Source organism: Rhinolophus ferrumequinum, chromosome 12 (genome assembly GCF_004115265.2).
Source record: "Rhinolophus ferrumequinum isolate MPI-CBG mRhiFer1 chromosome 12, mRhiFer1_v1.p, whole genome shotgun sequence".
NCBI lineage: Eukaryota > Metazoa > Chordata > Mammalia > Chiroptera > Rhinolophidae > Rhinolophus > Rhinolophus ferrumequinum.
In genome coordinates, this window is record NC_046295.1 from 30,921,447 (window position 1) to 30,942,287 (window position 20,841).

The window sequence follows — 20,841 nt, forward strand, 5'->3', positions numbered from 1 at the left end:
ATTCCGCTGAAAAAATATGATATAAAATGAAGACAGTCCTCACAAAAATGAATTAAGGCTGTGAAATTTGAATTAATAGCATTTGTACAAGGCTTTACAGTTTACAAACTTTACTTTTATATCTCATTGGATTTTCACAGTACCCTTGAGAGGTTAAGTGATGTACCCCAAGGTCACCCAGCTAGTGGGTGGTAGAGCCAGTGTTTGAACACAATGCTTTAAATTCTTTTTCCATGATTTTACATTACTTCTGTTACAAAATTTTACTCAAGATTTCATTGTTTTAAGTTTTTTTCTCTCAGTCCAGCACCAAATTCTACATTTACCAAAATAAGTAATCTCTCAAGCCAATTTATTTAGTCTGTTTATACATCCCAGATATGTTTTTTTTTTTAACTGTTTAAAAATAACTGGATTCACAGGAAATTGCAATGGTAGTACTGAAAGGTCGCATGTACTCTTGACCTAGTTTCCCCAATTTTTTTTTTTTTAATATTAAGGTGTTGGTTCATAGTGACAGATTTTTCAATATGGTATTTTTAAAAACATGATTTTTTTTTTTTTTTAGTTCAGAGTAACGAATGTTGACACCTTCAGTTATTTATAAGTACTCTTTGCTTTTTATTACAGAGCAGTTACTTAAATTCCATTACAAAGCAGTTTTTATGGGTCAGCTTATTCTCAGGGTTTGACTTTGTGGTATATCAGAATATGTCTCATTTTAAATAAAAGATTTTATATTAATTGGATCTTTATATCCATTATCTTATTTGGGACACTATACTCATCCACGTTCCATTTATAATAATGTTAAACCTCATTACGTGGAGTTATAGTCTAGGGTTTAAATGGTAGGGAAGAATAGGCTTAAAGACTTCCTTTGAAACTACATTGAAATGTATTAGTTATCAAAATGGAGAAGGCAGTGAAGGTATTCCCTCACTGTTAAAGGCTCCCAAAAACCTATATTTATGCTCTAAGACAGTACTTTTATCAATCACATCTGTGTTCTACTCTGTAGACACCCTCCCCCTTTCCCTGTCAGTTTAGAAAGACCTTGGATTTCAGGAGGAAGTAGGTGATGTTGAAGTGTATTACATTGTACATAGGTGGTGCTCAATAAGTGATTGTTATTTATATGCTCAACTTTTAAAACAAAACAACCTAAAACTATATTTTGTCTGAAAAGAATTATCTAAGCCACTTCCAGAAACTAATTTACTTAATTACCTAGGGTCCAACTTTAATCTCAGTGAAGGACCTAAACTAATTATTAACCACTTATTCTTTTCTAACTCCTAAACCCAAACTTTGAATACGGCCTTCAAAGCTCTGTGTGATCTGTTGAACCTTTTGGTGTGAAGTGCTCCCCTCCTCCCTTAGGGCTTAAAAGGTTCTTCAGTCTCTTCCTGCTTACCTCCCCAACTTCATTTCAACCTATTCTCCTTGCTGATTGTGCTGTTTTTTGTTTGTTTGTTTGTTTGTTTGTTTGTTTGTTTTAGTTCCTAGAAGGTTTGAGACACCAAGTTCTTCCCATTGTTCTCTTTGACTTAATGTTCCATTACAGGTTCTCATTGCCTATTACATAACTCCCTGTTCTTCCCGTACCCCAGCCAGCAGCATGATATTGCAGTCACTCACAGATTGAGGACAGATTGAAAAGGACATAGCACTCCTTCACAACTGTAGTAAAAATTTTTGTATGCATTTATGTAATGCATTTATGTAATGTAACTTCTTATAAAGAGACCTTGTCAGTGGTCTTCATTGTTGTCACCCCAGCGACTGGCACACAGTAGACATCCAATATAGTTGAGTGAGTGAGAAATCTAGGTAACTACTTAACACTAGTTAAGATCTAGTTTACTTTTTGAAAATAATACTCCATTTTTTACTAGAAATTTGACTAAATTAATGGATTTATGTAATCAGAAAGCCAAATTCTTTTCCCTTTGCTTCCAGTGCGCTAGGTCATGAGGATTTCTGGGATCTTGGCCAAAGAGTACAAAGTAAAATTCCTCAATTCTTTGTATTCAGTTATCATTAACTATTCTTTAAAGGTCATCCATAAAGGCATGCATGGAAAGAAAGAAAAGTCACCACAATGGTGCCTAAAAGGCTTCGCAAAGCTAGAAGGGTGTATTTCCACATTTAGTGTAGAGTTAGGCCGTTTGGGTGTTTGTGTTCAGTATCACTTTAAATGCTAAGTTAAAACATGCTGAAATAATATATCTCCTGATGTGTTAGTTCTTCTCTTTACTATGGATTTTCCTGCACACACAAAAAATTCAATTTTTGTGATTAGTTAAAAAAATAATAATGTATATAAATACTAAGTTTAGATCCCTGCTTCCATTCAAAGCCTCCAATTTTATTGGTATGTTTAACAATTAATTGACATCAATAGTTTTATGATTAAAGCAGTAATGTCTATAATATGTACACTAAGATAAATGAAAATGTTTACTTGATCCAGTATACCATTGACTTGGAGAGGGAGTTTAGAAATCTTTAATATTAAAAGCTTGAAAAGGTGGCAAGTTCTGAAAGTGATCTAAGAAATTTGATGGGGAGAGTTATAAAATTATACCGTACTGTAACAGAGAATACAGAATGACTTACCATAAGTCATTCCAGAAGTTTTACCATCACATGAGCCTGAAGTCTCATTGTCACTATAATGCTGTCATCTGCCCCAAATAATTTTACTAATTATTCAACAAGCATTTATTATGCACAGGGTGGTGCTTGATGCTTTCTCAATAAACAAAGGTGCAGGACACGGCATAGTTCAGGTTCTTAGTTTACTTGGAGACAAAATCTGAATGTGAGAAACTTCTGTAGTTAAAAGCAATATGTGAAGAAGTGCTAGAGAATCAAAAGTATGTATTTTCATGTATGTAATCTTCAATATTCTTAAAATAATTATCAAGTAAATTCAAAGCATAATTATCAATATGAATTCAAATTCAAAGAGGTATAAATTCATTCTACATATTTATTGAGAACCATATAATACAGAACGTATTATTATAGGAACAACACTGATGAGTGAAGTCCCATCCCTGTTCGCAACACACACGAGACTATAACAAGTTTAAATGTCAGGAATGAAGAACTCTCAAGAGTTTTGCCGGGAGATGCCAAAGAAAGTTTCAGATAAGAGGTGGCATTTGTGCTAGAACTGAAAGTATGTTTAAAACTGGGCCTACAGAGACTTGGTCTTAGAAAAGCACAAGGAAGTTAACAACACTGTATTGTATATTTGAAAGTTCCTAACAGTAAATCTTAAAAGTTCTCACCACAAAACTAATTGTAACTGTGTGGCGATGGATGTTAACTGTGTGGTAATCATTTCACAATATATACGTATGTTGTCATGTTGTACACCTAAAACAAATACAATAGTATATGTCAGTTATATCAGTTTAAAAAAGAACACAAGCATGTAGGGAATAAAGCAATTGAGTTTGAATAGGATATTATGGGTTAAGCGCACCAATGATTTAAAAAATAGTCTGGGTTGGGTGATAGAGGACTGAAAAATATTCTGAAAATAATTGGGGAGCTACTGAAGCTTTTGAAGCAAGCGTAATAACCTTCACATGTAAAATGAAGATAATGACATTGCAGGATTGCTATGAGGATTAGATGAGATAATTTATGTAAAACGGCCCAATGCCTGCCACATAATAAATAGTAGCTACTATTGGGAGGCCAATTAGGAAGTTACTAGGTGGTGTGAAGACCTGTTTTCTGACAGTAATGGGAGAAGTAGAGAAGAAAGAAAACCCTGCAAGCTTAACCTTGTTTTGTCATGCTTCACAGATGTTTCATTTTTTCACAAATTGGAGGCAAGACCTTCCACCAGCAAAAAGCTTAGCACTCTGTATTACAGTGGTCTGCTACTGATCTGCAATGTCCATGAGGTATACCTGTATTCAGATCGAGAAGGATAGAGAAAGGGATTTTTTTTTTTCCTAAGGGAAAGCTTTTACTTTGCATAAAATTTAGAAACGTTTAAACAGCAAAGAATGTCACGAGCAGTGTTAATCTCCCCTGAATCTATGAATTTAGTGCTCAAAAATAGTAATAGGTTTAGTTGGGGGTGGCGTTTTATTCAGTTTGGGTTTTAATAGAGTTCTTGTTTTACATTTTTTTAAACCAAAATTTATTGTAAATATTGTTTTTACAGATTTCTTCTAATAGTTTATAGCATATACAAATGGTCTTTATTGATTTGAATGTCTCTCCCTGATACAAAAATTCATTTATGGCTTAAGTAATAGTGGACCATTTAGTTCTATCTAAATATAATACGGATCTAATTCTAGAAAGTCTAATGAAATGGTCTACTTTCCATAATAATTTTATTAAAGCCATCTAGATCCGCAAAACACTTTTAGGAATAATGATCTTATTCAGGTAATCGTTTCTAAAGAAAGCAGGCAGACTTACCTTTAGTGCAGTTTCAGAGATTTTTTAATGGTTTCTCCTTTTCATTTAGAGCCTCTTTCATTCGTGTTTTCAAGTGGTCAAGCATTGTTTTTGTTTGTTTTTTGTTTTTGTTCTTCATTTCCCACACTTCGATCTCACAGCTTCTTGTGATAGGAGTTTTAGGCTTTCTTAAAAATGAGTGTTTTCATACAAACTATCCAGGATTTCCCTCTTAAGTTGTTCTGCATTCTTCTGAGATGCTTTTAAGATGTTTTGTCATCAGTCACTTGAGATTGAGGGATTTTGCTGCATTTTAGAGTGACTGTGCCAGTCCTTAAGGTCAAGACATGAAATGTAAGGTTAGGAGGCCCACTTATGTCTTTTCTTTTTGGAAAAGTTCTGCAATATTCTCAAGTAATGAGTAGACCGCTCCAGATATTTCTAAGTGCTGCCAAAGCCAGTGTTTGGCAAACTTCAGGGGACTAGTGTCCCCTGGAGGTGACTCAAGGGCTTCATTGGTTTGTATAATTAGTCTCATCTCCTCACTGAACTTGAACCCAGCAGAGAATCTTTTGGCTCTTTTTCCCTCTTTAAAGTATGCCTGCTCTTTAAAACCAATCAGAGCATCCATATGAGAATCTCCTAGGGAAACCTATAGAGACGTGGCCTTGAATCAAGCATCAGACAACAATATCTGAGGGCTGGTGGGGAGCAGGAAGAGGAAGGAAGACCAGGTGTTATAAAACAGTTCACTAACTTTGCTCACTGCACAATAGAAGGTGATATTATTTGTCCAGTGCATTTGGGCAAGTAGAAAACAATGATTGCAGCTGGAGGAGACCAGCCGTGAGCTCTGACCACTCTAGTCCTAACCTGATCCTTCAGGAAACCTAGGAGATTACAGCAGTGCCATGCCATTACCCATTCTCTGCCCACGAGCATGTCAGGGCCTTATGGTGGGACAGGCAGCAGTAGAGTACTCCTGTGTCCAGAGGGAAAGGAGAGAACTCAGCAGATGGTGGTCTGGGGACCTTCGACGAGTCCAGGGGTCAAGCCACAGGTTATTTTATAATGTGGAGGATTAAAGCTCAGACTAGGCCTTGCGATGAGAGAAGCTGGCCAAATGCCTGATGGAGTTTACTTTGTTTAGAATTCATTTATTTGTTCGAAATAGGAGGGGCAGGGCTTATTTTAAGTGAAAAGACTAGACAGTATCAGAAAGGGCAGGGGGTATTTTAGTATTTTCTTGAATTACACTTTTTTCAGTGTGTGTAAAAAGTCTCTTAGTGTTTTTTCTCTGCAGTACAATCTTTTGTAGAAAATGATGCAGCTATGCTACACTGGTGTTTCCAATGACATAAGATGATTTTAGGTGGTTTACTGACTCACCATTAGATAACACTGAGTCACATAGTGAGAAAGTCATTTCGTTCCCTTGCAAGCCTTTTAATTACGTTAAAAGCTTTTCTCTGATTCTTGCTAATCTCCCTCTTTAACAAAGAGAGCAGCTCTCAAGTTGATAGTCATCTGCGTTCATCAGTATCTTCCTGGGTTTTAATAAAAATATTTGTTTTCATTATTTTCATTTTTATACTCATCCTCTACTTATAGAAAATGATACTGATTTTCCATTTAGGGTGGGGATATAAATTTAAGCCAAAAAAATTTTTAAATGAGCTGACTGAAAGAAAAAATTAGATAAATAGTAGTATTAGTGATATGTAGATGTCAACAAAATAAATTATACTGTCGCTATGCAAATAACTATTCCAGAATCTGATTATTCATCATTTCTTCTATATATTCTTTTGAGAGGGATTTGGGAGTCCAAAAGAACTAAATTGTCATTGGGACATTTAAGGCAAGACATCAAACTATAGTAGCTTTTACTTATTTAAATTCTGACACCACCTTCTTGTTTAACAAAAAATTCTTGTGATTAATTAGATAGCATTGAGCCCTGAAGTGAAATGTAATTGGAACTGCATTATATGTATTAAGATACAGGATCTCTGTAGTATATTATTGTAGCACGGTGGAATTTTAGAACGCTAAAGGGACGCTATTGACCCGTTCCTGATCAGATGAATCTGACCATATAATCTGGTAGGTCATTCAGCTCTTGGTCTTAAACCTGGGAAGGTATCCTTTGTGAGGATTCCATAGCACAAACGCACCTATAACAATTCTGTTCGAGTTCAATTTGGTCAAGAGGTTTCTTCTTCAAATATCAGAATAGTAGTTTGTTAGTTATTAGCCAAATTTCAACTAAAAAAAAATTTGATTGGTCCCAGAACACATACTTGAATCCTATCCCTCAGAAAATAACACTAGGTTTACTAGCATTACTGCTGGCACATAGTATAATGCATTACAATATTTATTGACAAAGTTTTCCCATTTTAATATTTTTCATCATTTCCTCAATTAGTATTGCTAGTTGCCCTACTAAGAATTTAACATAAGCTTATTATTAGAAATGATGTACACTGTTTCCACAGCATTCTGAAGCAGAACATTAAATGACCATGTTAAATTTAAGCAAAAGTGTGAGGGAAATCATTTCAGCATCTCTCCGGGGCCTTGCTGGTTCTCATGGCGAATAAGGTGGTGGTGACGGTTCTGCAGAGAGTTTCTCATAGGCAGGTGGAGCATTGGGAACCTGTGAGAATAAAACAGGGAGAGTATAGGCTTGGCAACAGTGCATATATTTCTGGGTGAGTGATTAAGTCAAAATAGCATCATATTTATACTTTTGCTCTGGACCGAAACTTTTAAGTGTCCACATCTAATTTCCACCCAACGAGATAATCATTGTTAAATTTCACAATATGTTGAGAGGAAAACAGGGCTACGGGGCTTCCCCAAATCTCAAAAATCTATACCTGGATTATCCTTGTCAGTGGAAGCCCCAAGCCCTAACTAATGAATCCATGAAACTGTTTACATACACTAATACATATTGCTGCTTTATCACATAGATAAATCCTTGTACCTGTGTGTAAAGGCCATCGCTGCTATCGACAGAGAGCAAATGGGGCTGGCCTTCATTTATTGCTCACAATAATCCTAGGAATATTTTCATGTTACAGGTTGGGAAACTGAGGCACAGGGAAGTTAAGTCATTTGCCCAAGGTCACACAATTAGTAAGTTGTGGAGCCAAGAACAAGCACAGTAATTGGGTTCCAGAATCCGTGCCCTCAACCACTGTGGTATACTGCATCTGTATCAGCGCTGTGCAACAGAAAGAGTGTCCCACGTATGTGACTAAAATTTCTAGTAGCCACATTAAAAAAATAAAACAAAAGTCGTCTTAATAATACATTTTTTAACCCACATATCAAAATTTTAATCATTTCAAAATGTATCAATATAAAAATCATGAATGAATTATTTGTTTTTTAACTCAGACTCTGTCCGAAATCTGGTAACGTATGGCAGCACATCTTCATTCAAACTACCGTGTTTCAAGTGCTGAGTAGACACACATGGCAGTGGCTACGCTACTGGACAGCACAGCTCTATACAATTAATAATTGGTCTTTTTCTTTCTCTCCCTTAGATATATCTATGTTCAGGACACAACAAATATATTAAAAACATAAGACAAAAGGATATTGTATCCTGGACCAAGTTCTTCCTTTGAATCTTACAAGTAGGGTTCTCATAATTGACCCTGGAAAATCTGGGTAAGACAGGGTACATACAATTTAAGAAAATCTCTGTTTTTCCCTTGTTTTTTACCTTTATTATTTTTTTTATTACGGTAAAATATACATAATATAAAATTTACCATTTTAACCATTTTAGGTCTACAGTTCAGTAGTATTAAATATATTCACATTGTCTTTGCTTTTTAAATGGAAATGATTTTATTTATTTGTGTTAAAAGCAGCCATACATGAAAACACCCAAGATGCAGGATCTCAACTTACCACAGGTTCACAATTGTTCTCTTGAAAAGGAAGTTTGCTGCCCAGGTGACCAAGCCCCTCAAGTGGACACCTTCCTATTAAAGTACTTTGAGTCCCAGCATAAAAGCTTTTGTCCTGAAATGTGAGTTGATGAAGGTCAGTAGGCGAGAGGAAATAATTGAGTCCCTTAAAAAAAAAAAGGAAGAAGCCAAAGTTTTAAGAATGGGTTTTAATCTTGGTTCTGCCACTTACTTGCTGTGTGTCCTCTCTGAATTTGTTTTTGTATCTGTAATATGAAGATAATACCACCTACCTGTCAGAGTTACGGGAATTAACTAAAGGTAAAAGACCTAGTACCGTGCCTGACTCCCATTAGTCAATGGATATTTTTAAAGGGAAGGGGAAAAAGAGTGACTCTAAAAAATGAACCTCAGAGAATGATTGCAAGTGGAGTAGACCAGAACTAGTGAGACAGCAGCTGGTATCATAGTGAGGACAAGCGTATGACAACTTGACAGTAGGGACACTGTCAATTTCTGCCTTCCCTATAATGACAGCAAAATACTTTAAACACTACGAATGCACATGATGTGATAGAAATGCTGGGGTTGTTGCCCTGAGCTTCTAAGTCAAGTTGTAACAATCACGATGTGTCAGTCAAAGGTTAAGTTATGCACCCTGAGTAATTGGGGGGGGGTAGGTAAAAGCTCAGTGCTTTGCATAGGTTTCGAGGGTGATACTCTCCATCCCTAGAATAGAACGGCAACAGTTTGTACAAGACAGAGACATAAACCAAAGTGGAGACTGCAGAAGCGGTCCTCCCTGGTGAGGTATTTCATCACTGACATTGTTTAAATGGTTGGCATATCATGATAATAAAAAGACTCACTTTTAGTCGCTTTTATTGTTGTTAAATTCTCTACAACTATGGTTCTCCAACTTCAGCATGCATTAGTGTCACGCGGAGGGCCTGGTGAACATATTGCTGGGCCCACACCCAGATTTTCTGGCACAGTAGGTCTGGGGTGAGGCCCACAGATTGGCATTTCTAACAAATTATCCGGTGGTACTGCTGGTTCAGGGCCACACAGAACCACAGCTCCACAGACAACGCAGCTCTGTGTTACCTGCACCTGGATCAACTGAGCTAAGCTCAGACACTTAGAGGGACAAGGCAAGTAATGCAAGGGGGGCAAAGGGGGTCAGGTGGGGGCCATAGGAAAGGAGGGAGTATATATATCCCATCTAAAGGGACAACCACTGCATAGATGCCAGGTTTCCCCAGATCTTTTGATTTAGAAAAAAAAAAATAAGAAATCGAGATTCTTATGTAAAATATTACTTTAAATGTTGGCACCTAATTCAATTTTTAAAAACACAGGCCCAAATATATCTGCAAGCCAAATCCAGCCAGTGGGACCTTAGCGGCATGCTGTCTGGGGCACTGGCTGAGGGAAGCTGGAACAGGGAGGCTGTGTGGGTGACGAGTGACCCTGCAGGCTTGTCTGCAGACCGTGGCTGATGTTTGAGGTCTGTCTACCATGTCGGAGGAGAAGGGCATCAGAGCAGGTTTCCCAGGGAGGAGAAGCGTTTGGAATGTCAGTCTGATGAGACTGAGATATGGATTGGCCTGATACCTACACAGTCTGCAGACTGTAGTTTTCCTAGACTCTGGCCTGAAGCGAGCATTGATCCTACCTCCCTAATCTTGACATGAGGACACAGGGCAGTTCTGCACCCCTCCCCAACTTCCAGCCGTGCACCTCAGAAAAGGTATTGAATGTGTTCTCTCCCTTGCCTCAATTATCGCTTTTATTTTATTTTACGTGTTTATTTTTTAATCTCTCACTTGCCATAGAATGGGAGCATGATCCGCTCCTTCAGTTCACTGCCAGCTCTCTGCATTTGCCTGCAAGGTCAGTGTGCATGTTATAAAATGCAGGTTCCTGGGTCTCGCCACCAGAGCCAGTTCCATTATCTGCCATTTTAGCAAGAGCCGCAGGTGATTGCAGGGCAGGGGCCCCGACCACTGAGAAACAGAACACCAGGAGACATGCGTATGGACTGAGCTATCAGCAGGGGTCTCGAGAATTGTCTCCAAGAATCAAAAGCAGTATGTACTAAACTGCCAAGTGAAAGAATAAAATTGGTAAATACAAAAACCAACTTCCAGTGCCTTACAAATCATTTTCCTGCAGAAACACGTGGCTGCAGAAAGCAGTTTTTCCTTTCAAAAGATGTTGTCCAGGTCTAAGGGGAATTGTTAGCCAAGGGAGAAGTTTTAGGAGATCTTAATTCCAACCAATCTTGGTACGTTCCTTGGTCAGTGAATGTGGGAAAGCAGACATTTCAAAGCTTAAGGAAGGTTGCTAAAGGTGAGTAACTCAGGTCCTTGGAGCTTGCATTTATTGTCATTTATGTTCTGTTTTAAAATGAAAATAGAATCACCAAAGAGAGACAGGCAGGTAATTATGTAATTAAATGCAGTACTTAATGCATTATTTTACATAATTTTGCCTACATTTCTCAGATCGCTGATCTCCAATTTGGCATTCAGGAGATAGGAAAGTCTCAAAACAAGATTTTATTATTAATTTAAAAAATAAATGACAGCATTTTTAGACTGTAGGGAAACCAGGGAATAAAAACACAGTTCTATCTCGTAAAAATTCCAGAAACTCTGCAAATCACTGTTCTAGATCCAGAGGAATGGAGGCACAGTAGGTTAAACGAACCTTACCAAGTAAAATGTTCCCAGCGTCTGAACCCATGAGGTTAAGGTTCTTGGTTATTCTTAAACTGAATGAGTTTAAGATGAGAGTGTTGAAGCAGAAAGGGAAAAAAAATCATTGTTTTTTCGTCCAGTAGGGTCAAGCCAGCACTTGTAGGACAGTAGGAAATGGGCACTAACGTAGTGAGTCTGTAGAACTTTCACTCCTTGAAAAACTAAATCATTGTGTTTTTTATATAGAAACGTAGAATGAAATAAAAAATACATAGGAAAAACAAATGTTACATAAAAACTGATAATACGTCATGTTATATCACATGCGTAGGTCTAGGTGTAGAAGAGAAAAGGAGGCTCAGACAGGTTAAAATCTAAGGTCACGAAGCAAGTCAGTGCTAGACAATGAGACCACATCCTGATGGCATACAACTGGGTGACGGCTGTGTGCCAGGCACCGGGGGCACAAAGATGAGTAAGAAATAGTCTCTGTTCCAATTCGTAAATGGGGCAAAGAGAAGGGGTGGAAAAGGCAACAATAGCCAACGACAAGGCAATGTCATAATCCCATGCTAGAGGTACAAGTGGGGTTCTGCAGCAAAGTCCAGCCAAGTCCCTCCCTAACTAACCTCTGTGGACAGCCACAGAGAGGTGTCACAGGAGTGGGAGTCCCATCCCAAAGCTCCTAACGCACGGCTTTCCTGTGATGCTTGGTTTGGATTCGTATTCAGACTCAGGACTTCTCCTCCTTCCCGCTGAATGCCAACACACTGGAGGGCTGCGGCTCGGTGGCATGCCAGCGCTGACTCGCCCTTCTCTGGTTTGTATTTGGGACACTCTGGCAGGGTGGGCATTAAGGAAAGGGACACAAGGGACTGCCCAAGCTTCCTGGCAAGGAGAAGAATTTGAAGCTACAGCTCACACCTGCCTCTTCTCCTCCTCAGTCTTCAAAGCTCTGCTTGCCACCCACACCAACTCCCCATCACAGAACCTTTTCCTCTGAATGAGGTGCTTGCTGAGTGAGGAATGGGACTTTCCAACATCTTTTGTAAAGATTTTTCCCATTATGTATCAATCTCAGAAGCTTTCAGATCTGTAATTATAAGAAAGAGAGGAGAGAGAGCGCGCCAGCCTTTGGATGCTTAAGTGCTACCTGGCTTTGAAGCGAGGTTTCTGAAATCTGTAGTTTTTACAGTTTAGAGACTCAGTTTCTCATTTGTGGAAGAACCTGCTGCCCCAAGACCGGACTGTGTCATTTGTTAGCTTCCTGTGTATATGGGCAAAGAAGGAAAACATCCTGTTAAAACCACATTGGCCATCGAAGGAGGATGGAGCCTGTTAAAAACCTGGTGGTCCTTTGCTGCTCAGGAGTGGATGGTCTCCTCATTGCACTGGTGGCTACATGGGTCCTAGGTGGAAGAACCTACACACACACACGATTAGAAGAACCTGAAATTCCCAGGCAGCCTGAGAGAAAAGGAGAGAGGAGGCCCGGGGAGATACGCGGGCCATTGACTGGAGTAGCAAAGCCAGTGAGTCCCCCGGCCTGGGAGGACCCGGAGCGCCTCACATGCCTGTTGGCTGTGCAAGAGAACAAGCCCATGAACCCTGCGCCTGTGCCCCACGGACTGTCACTGCTCAGCTACACACAGCCAGGCACTCGAGTCTGCTATGAGCGGAACCAAACAGGGGCCAAGTTCCTGGTTTGGGTTCATGCCTGGGCAGAGGTCAAGGAGGAGTTGCGAGAAGTACAATGTAGAGAAGCACTGATCAGAACCAGGAATCAGAGCTAGAGGTGATCATGAGAGCGTTACCCCACTCCCCACAAGTTCAGAGAAAGAAGAGGAAGCAGGGTCCTGGATCGGGAAGGATCCCAGCAGCGGGAACTTGACCAACCTTCAAGCTTCTGTATCCACTTCGTCTTCTGCAATACCAGCAGCCGATGAGCAGTAAAATTCCCAGGATCACCGTCAGGAATCCAATCCCCACGGCCCTGGCCCAAGAGAGAGACAGATCCGTGTTGGTGCAGAAGCCTTGTTCCACGCTGTGATGAGACGTTCTCTCTCCACTGGGGCTTCGCCAGCCCAGAGCAGCAGCTCCTGGTCCCTAAATAGTTTCCCACCCCATGCCACACCAGGCACCACCCAGACCCCAACACTCGTGTCCAGGGACAGCACCTCCTCTAGGAGCCTCTCAAATATGTGCCAACTGGCGGCGTACTAATTGGCATGGGCTCAAGCACCCAAGTTCCTGGTGCAAGAGGTGCCGTAGCAACTGGCCCTTATGTGGGCAACATATTTATTGCGACTGAATTATCTTTTCATCAGGGCTGGTTTAAATCATTTCCCCCACTATCAAAAAGGAAATGGAAATTTTCATCAACTTAATTACTACACGCTGGGTGTAACGCTAGACATTCTACACACACTAGTGGTATTAGTTTATTTGATTCTCACAGCAACCCTGTAAGGTAGCCATCACTTATCCTCCCCATTTCACAGATGAGGAAATAAATGCAGAGGTTAAGTGCCTTGCCGATGGTCATACAGAGATAGCACAAGGCAGAGCTAGGGTTTGAACTTGAGTCTATCTCAGTTGCGTTTGTGCCCTCTCTGCCCAACCCCACCCCCCCAAGTCCTTGCCCATCTCCTCTCTCCATTCCTGCCCTGAATAATCTACTCGTGTTCCTAGACTCAGCATCATTCCTCCCAGTACGATGGCAGCCCATCCTGCAGCCCTGTGGTGGTAATCAGCAGTGTGCTCACCTGCCCCTTCTAGAAATAGCAAAAAGAGCTCCTGGGGGGAGCTGTTTAGGTTTTGGTTTGTTTGTTTTTTAAATTTGTGTCCTCAGTGACTAAAACGGGTCAGGCACATAGGCGTTTCAAGAAACATTCCTGAAGATGGATGGACGGATGGACAGTTGTATGGATGGCCAAACAAATGAATAAAAAATGAACAAATGAATTATGGCTGATTACAAATTCATATCCTCTCCCCCATCACACCAGTCTCTGCAAAATGAATGAGCCATTTACTCTCCTCTTTAAAATAACTATTTACAAACATGTGGGTTTGTGGCAGAAAGTTACTTTAACCTCTGTAGGTCATTGACACTCGAGTGAGCATGAGGAGATCGGCAGCTTTCCACAGGCAGGTTTTGGTTGGGATGGAGAGAAGGTAATGAGAAGGCGAGAGCTTGGAAACCAGCCCCTGAGGTCTTAGAGCTGGCATAGTCTGACTGTGCATGGAAGTAGGTCTTGTGGGATTGAGACGTCTCTGAGACATAACCATCGCTTAGGGATGCCAGAGCCCAGCCCAGCCAGTAGGACACATGTCCCATGTTTATGCTCAGCCAAATAAACTGCTATCAAGCCTCCTCCACTCGCGCCAGGAATCCAATGCAGGTCATCAAGGAGGGACCAGAGGGCTCAGTGCTTGCTCCTTACTCTAGTCTCACCTGAGTGACCTGGACGAGGCATCTTGAAATGGAGCTGAGGGCAGAGCCCTTAGGAGGCAGAGATTAGAGACCTGACCCCGCCAGCCGGCCTGACTGCGAAGTCAGAGAGGCCAGCTGATATTTGGAGTCAGGTACTCTGTAGAGACTAAACACCTCTCAGCTGGGTTGCTAAAAGAAATAGCAATGGGGGCGGGGGGGACGTGATCAGCCCTGGGGAGAAGTGTCTGAGCCAAACCTGGAGCAAAGCTGTACCATCCCTGAGAGGGCTCTGATTGACAGCAGCAGGATGCAATCCCGAGGCTAAGCCAGCCTTTCAGCCCTGTGTCCAGTGGCCTGTGAGAAGCATTACTCACCCTGTTTCCAGGGCCTGGGGCTCTGTTTTCCCTGCGTAACATTGTCAATTAACTAACCTCTGCCTGATTTTCCACTTCACAGCATGAGCAACATCAACAGAGTGGAAAGTGCCGAGTCTTTTATCTGTGACTTGCTAAAGAAAGGCTCTCCAGAGCTGGGTGACTTATAAGAGATTGAGCAGCTGCAGGCGAAGTAAGTGCCAACAGGCTTCTCCTGGAAGCCGGTACCACCTACTGGACCACCTCCATCTCAGGGCCAGACAGGCAGCAAGCCTGTCCTGTCCATCTCCAAACTGGAGAGAGAGAAACATGAGATGACAATACTGGATAAAACTCTGACCTAATTACACAGGCCAGTCTCCCCACTTTCTAGATCAGAAAGCTGAAACCTACCACGATTCATCCCCACCACCAACCCCTTAGCGGCCACTCTACCATTCACTGAGCACCAGTTTGTACCAAGCCCCCACACAGACGCTTTTATTCCATCTTCACGACAATCCTCTGAGGTAGGTATGATGTTCATTTCACAGCTGATATCCCAGGACTTTAGGCTGGCAAAATGCCTGAGGTTGCACAACAGGTAAGGGGCAGAACCAGCTTTCAAAGCGACTGGCCCAAGATAGCCAGCGACTGAGTGCTAGGATTTGGGCCGGACCCAGGACTCCCATCTCCGGGGCCAGTGCTCTTCCTGCCGCATCACCCTTTGCTGAAATGAAGCCGTCACGAGGAGCACCCAGAGCGCTGGCTCTCATGACTGAAGGCAGCTGATGCGATTCCCAGCATGCCTGTGCTCGGAGTTTGTCCCCTAGCTCTGCGCTTATTCCCTTGGATACCTTCACACAGACAGAGCTCTGTTCCAGCTCTTGACACACGGCCGCGTTACACTCACACACACACAGTGACTGACTGAGCGCGGAAAACACCAGCATACACCAGACACGCCAGAAGAACTCACTACCTCACTGGGCTGGGAGCTTCAGAGTGTCACCCAAATACCTCTGTCAGTGGAGTGACCTGAGCTGTGTGTTACTGTGCAGACCCTGGGCCCCCACGCCCAGTCCTACCAAATCAGCCTCTAGGAAGCAGTGCCTAGGAAACTGCATGTCTTCAAGCTCCACGGGTGACTTGTGCCCTCTCAACTGAGAGAATCCCTCTCTACGAGGTTTCACAGCAATCGAGTCTGTTGAGTCATCATGGAAAAGCCAAAACAATATCCTACCCAATACCATGTGCAGTGTACCCCCCAAAGAGTATACTTTTGCTTTTGGGATATGTTTTTGCTTTTTTTTCTCCAGAAGATCTGCCCAACCCCACCCCCAGTTGACCATGCAGGGACGTTAGAGAATCCCATAGGGTCTTCTGAGGAAATGCTCCCAGCCTGAATGCTTCCTCAGTGCCTTGGAAGGGCTCCACGGCTTGCTTGCCCCTCTAGTAAAGATTCATCAACAGTGCTCCCCTAAGGGAGAGTAGGTTTGCAGGAAGTTCTCAACAGACCACTTAAGAGATGGTCCAAATAAACAACTGGTTCCTTGTTTGCCTGTGGGCGTCCCCACTCAGAGGGTGGAGCCCCCTCCCACCACCACACCCTTGCCCACTCACAGAACAGGTCCCTGCCCGAGTTCCCATTACAGCACTTACTCTTGCTGAAATTATTCTCATGCCTAACTCTCCCACTAGATAGTAAGACTTTTCTCAAAGACAAGAATAGCATCTTGGGCTGGTTATACAATGCTTAGCACTTACTAATGCTTAGTCACATAAATACTTATTTTTTCATTGATTCATAATATCCTAACCAAATGCCTTTCCGTAGGATAAAGTTATGATGCAAAGGTTCTGACCACCATCTTCGCCCTGGAGTCAGTCCGCAGGGGGAGTCACACACACCTGCTCTTCATGCTCACTCACTCTTTGGCAACTCACCTTGGTTCTGTTTTCCATCTCCAGGAGCCTGAGAGGAGCAGACAGAATACAGCTTAAGGAAAGAGGCAGCTTGCTCCCAGACAGATGTATTTCAGCCTGGGAACATATGACAAAGGCCTTACAGCCAAGAATGCAGGCAAAAATGGCCAGCTCCAACTTTCGACCATTCATACCTCCTTGCCTGTTGGACCTCAGTGAAGCTTTCGTGAACCCCTTGTGGGACAACAGTGTCTCCTCACCTCACTGCCACGGTTTTTACCCTCTGCAGAAATGAACACTAGAGAGAATTATGCCCAGGCATGTGCCAGTGGCGTCAGAGGCTATGTCAGCAAATGGCAACCCCGCAGGGCCCAGGTTTGAACTTACTCTTCAGCTGTGATGTAGGAGTGGCCACGGCCCCTCCTGGGGTACCCATAGACGAAGTGAGCCCCTTCACTGGGCATCTTGTGGGGTCAGGACACAGGACACCTGAGAGCAGAGGCACACACGCATCATTTAATGCATCCAGAGCGTCCTTGCTCATCATGCCATAAAGACCCACTAAGACAGTTCCACTTGGCGACCATTAACAACAGTTGGGACCTCTGGTTTCTCTTTGTGAGAGGATGTGTACCTGCTTCTAGCTTTGATATCGAGTGGGAATGGCTCAGGTTTCTAACTCCTTCCACCAACTGAAAATTTAGTTCAAAGATGAAACTACAAACAAAAGCAAAACACTTTCAAATTGAGTTATTATTTGGGTGAAAAATGCTCTTCATTTGCCTTCAGTTTTACTCTATAACATAAATTGTAAAGAAACAAGCAAACAAAAAGCATTTTTATTCAGTCCTTCCTTTCCTTGGCCCAAGACTGTGGTTAATAAAAGAAAAGAAGTAATTTCTCTCCAAAGGTGTTTGATATCAATCCTTGGACAAACAGAAGGCTATGATGACGTAATGTATGTGTGTCTGAGAACAGCAACCCCAAACCCACTTTCCAACAAAGGGAAGTACCCCACGCAGGTTCCTGGTCTAGTCCACCTTCACCCCCAAAACACGCTAAGGAAGCCCACGACTTGAGTTTTCCAACAATTTTTTGTCCCTCCCACTGAAATCAACTTCTGCTTTTCCCTCGTTCAAGTCTCATGACTGGGGTTTCCAATATATACATATATATAATAATGTAAAACGTATGATATAAAAATTTAAACTATAATACAAATAAAAAGCTCATGAACTGCAGTGGTCAAATGAAAGTGTGCTTATTAAAAACCAATACCAGTTTCTCTTCTTTCCTTGCTATTATGTATTTTTCTTCCGTCTTATTGTTCTCATGAATTTCAAAGGTCTGATCCCCATAGAGTTTTATAAATCAGCCTGTTTAGAATAGCAGGAGAGACGTGGGAGAGCGGAGTGGGGAATCCACCACCTGAACCCTTTCCATTGGGGTATTTCATGTATAATTTGCCCTTCCCAGTGGTAAAAAAGAAATTACGGTTGAACTCACCGGTCAGCTCAGGTGAATAATTAGGGGTGAACGCTATGTTCAAAATTACAGACCCAAAGCCCAATTAATTCTGTGTGAAAATGTTTTTGTTAATCTGTACCTCCAGCTCAGAGCCGAGGCAAACAGTGTAGGGACAGCAAATGCCCCTCACCCCACCCGCACCAGGAGACACGGTCCTTCAGGTCCTTCAGGTGGCAGGAGAACCGCGCGGCTCACAAGTGCTACAGCCTGCGTCATGGCTTTTCGGGGCTCTCTGCTCTGCTGCTTGGCAGTCTAGAGAGAGGCTCCTAGGAGGAGACTTTGTGAACCTTCAGCAGTTGGAGAATTACAAACACTGAGAAATTCTGCTGACAGCCAATCATCAGGGAGGCATGAGGGAGGGTGGAGAGTCCACCAGAACTTCCTAAACCCTGTGCTGAAAGAACGGGACCACAACCAAGCGTAAGGAGGCGATGCGCTTACCTTTCTGGATGCGACCGTCTTCTGGGTGCGGCCGGGTCTGTGTGTGAAGATTGCTTCTCTGGCTCTTAATCTTTTTTTCCACCCCCTGGTCTTGAGTCTCATGTTAGTCACGAGTTTGGATTTCTAGTGGGGTCATCTGTGACTGCTTAATTGGTATGAAAGAAACCAACGGCATTTCTCCCCTCTAAAAGTGTGGGCTCTGATGGGCATGGGGGGGAAGATAAGATAAAAATATGAATAACAAAATGGCAATAACTACATATCTATGAACAATTATTTTCAATGTAAATGTATTAAATGCTCCAATCAAAAGATAGGGTGGCTGAATGGATAAGAAAACAAGACTCCTACATATGCTGCCTGTAACAGACTCACTTCTGATCAAAAGACACACACAGACTGAAAGTAAAGGGATGGAAAAAGGTACTTCATGAAAATGGAAACAAACAAACAAACAAAAAAACCCAAACAAACAAAGCTGAGGTAGCAATACTTATTCCAGACAAAATAGACTTTAAAACAAAGGCTATAAAAAGAGACAAAGAAGGACCCAGTAATCCCACTTTTAGGTATTTATCCGAAGAAACCCAAAAGTCTACTTCGAGGGGACGTGTGCATCCATATGTTCATTGCAGCATTGTTTACAGTGTCAAGATGTGGGGGCAGCCTGGGTGTCCATCCATGGAGGAATGGATAAAGAGAAGGTGAGATATATATATATATATATATATATATATACACACACACACACACATACATACATACATATATATACATATATATATATATACACACAGTGGAGTATTTGTCAGCCAGGGACGGGAATGGTTCTTGCCATCTGCGGTGGCATGGATGGACCTGAGAGTATTGTGCTGAGTGGAGTATGTCAGACAAAGACAGATGCAATGTGATTCTGCTTATATGTGGAATCTAACAAAGAAAATAAACAAATAAAACAGAAATAAACTCATAGATACAGAGAACATTTGGTTGGTTGCCAGATGAGAGAGGGGTTGGAGGTGGGTGACAAAGGGGAAGGGATTAAGAAGTACAAATTGGTTGTTACAAAGTAGTCATGGGGATGTAGGATATATCATAAGGAATATAGTCAATAATATTGTGATAACATGGTACAGTGTCACATGGTTGCTGGAATTATCATGGTGATCACTTCTTTAGGTACACAAATATTGAATAACTATGGTATACACCTGAAACTAACATAATATTGTATGTTAGCTATATTTTAATAAAAATCTTTAAAAAGTATGGCCTCTGTTTTCCCCAGTCCAGGGTTCATCCTAGGGAAGCCATTTATTTTAAATGCTCATCCCTCTTTCGTAGGTTTGCCAGATAAAATAGAGGATGCCCAGTTACATTTGAACTTCAGAAAAACAATGAATAATTTTTTAGTATAACTGTGTCCCATACAATACTTTTTAGTATAAGTATGTCCCACTTATTGCATGGGACATATTTTTACTCAAAAAATTATTTGTTGTTTATCTGAAATTCTGATGTAACCGGGCACTTTATACTTTCCCTCATCCCCACCTCAAAGGGTTGAAGAACCTTTAGGCTCAGACCTAGATATCATCTAGGACCACCCCCTCCTGATCAAGAAGAAGAAATAGAAGATCCCTGATTTCTTTGTAACATCCTCAGAGATAACTGTCCCCTGAGGAGAGTGGATTGTGTGCATTTGCAAGGGGCAGACAAAATTTTCTCTTTAAAGGTTCTAACTGAAACCAGAACTAATTTGACCTGACACTATAATCTATCCTGATTGTCAAATGTGTATAGTCCAGAAGCATTTCAGTGGGACAGAAGTTACCTTCACTCACCAGCTCTCCGTAACCACTGTGGACAAACAAAACACCCACCAGAATTAAGGAATGTGAAGTTCTCATCTGCTAAGGACTTAGGTTAAATGGTCACTAAGTTCCCCTTTCTCATAACATCTGAGAACTCCATTCCTTCCAGGTTGTGTGGAAATGGCAAGGAGGGCGCTGATCCTTATTGGACCAGACAGGAAAAACCTTTCTGAAAAGGAGGGAAAATGTAAAGTGAGATCTAAATGA

General features: G+C 41.6%; 1 protein-coding gene across 1 annotated transcript; it reads right to left on the reverse strand.

Annotated features, from left to right (window-relative positions):
• Window positions 1-55: 55 nt before the first annotated feature.
• Window positions 56-18,847, reverse strand: MLANA (melan-A). Its single transcript, XM_033122396.1, has 5 exons — window positions 18,761-18,847; window positions 17,180-17,281; window positions 12,974-13,070; window positions 8,374-8,487; window positions 56-7,099 (listed from the first exon to the last, which is right to left on the reverse strand). The coding sequence occupies exons 2-5, from the start codon at window positions 17,254-17,256 to the stop codon at window positions 7,031-7,033; spliced, it is 357 nt and encodes a 118-aa protein (XP_032978287.1). The 5' UTR covers window positions 17,257-17,281; window positions 18,761-18,847; the 3' UTR covers window positions 56-7,030.
• Between the last annotated feature and the right edge of the window lie 1,994 nt (window positions 18,848-20,841).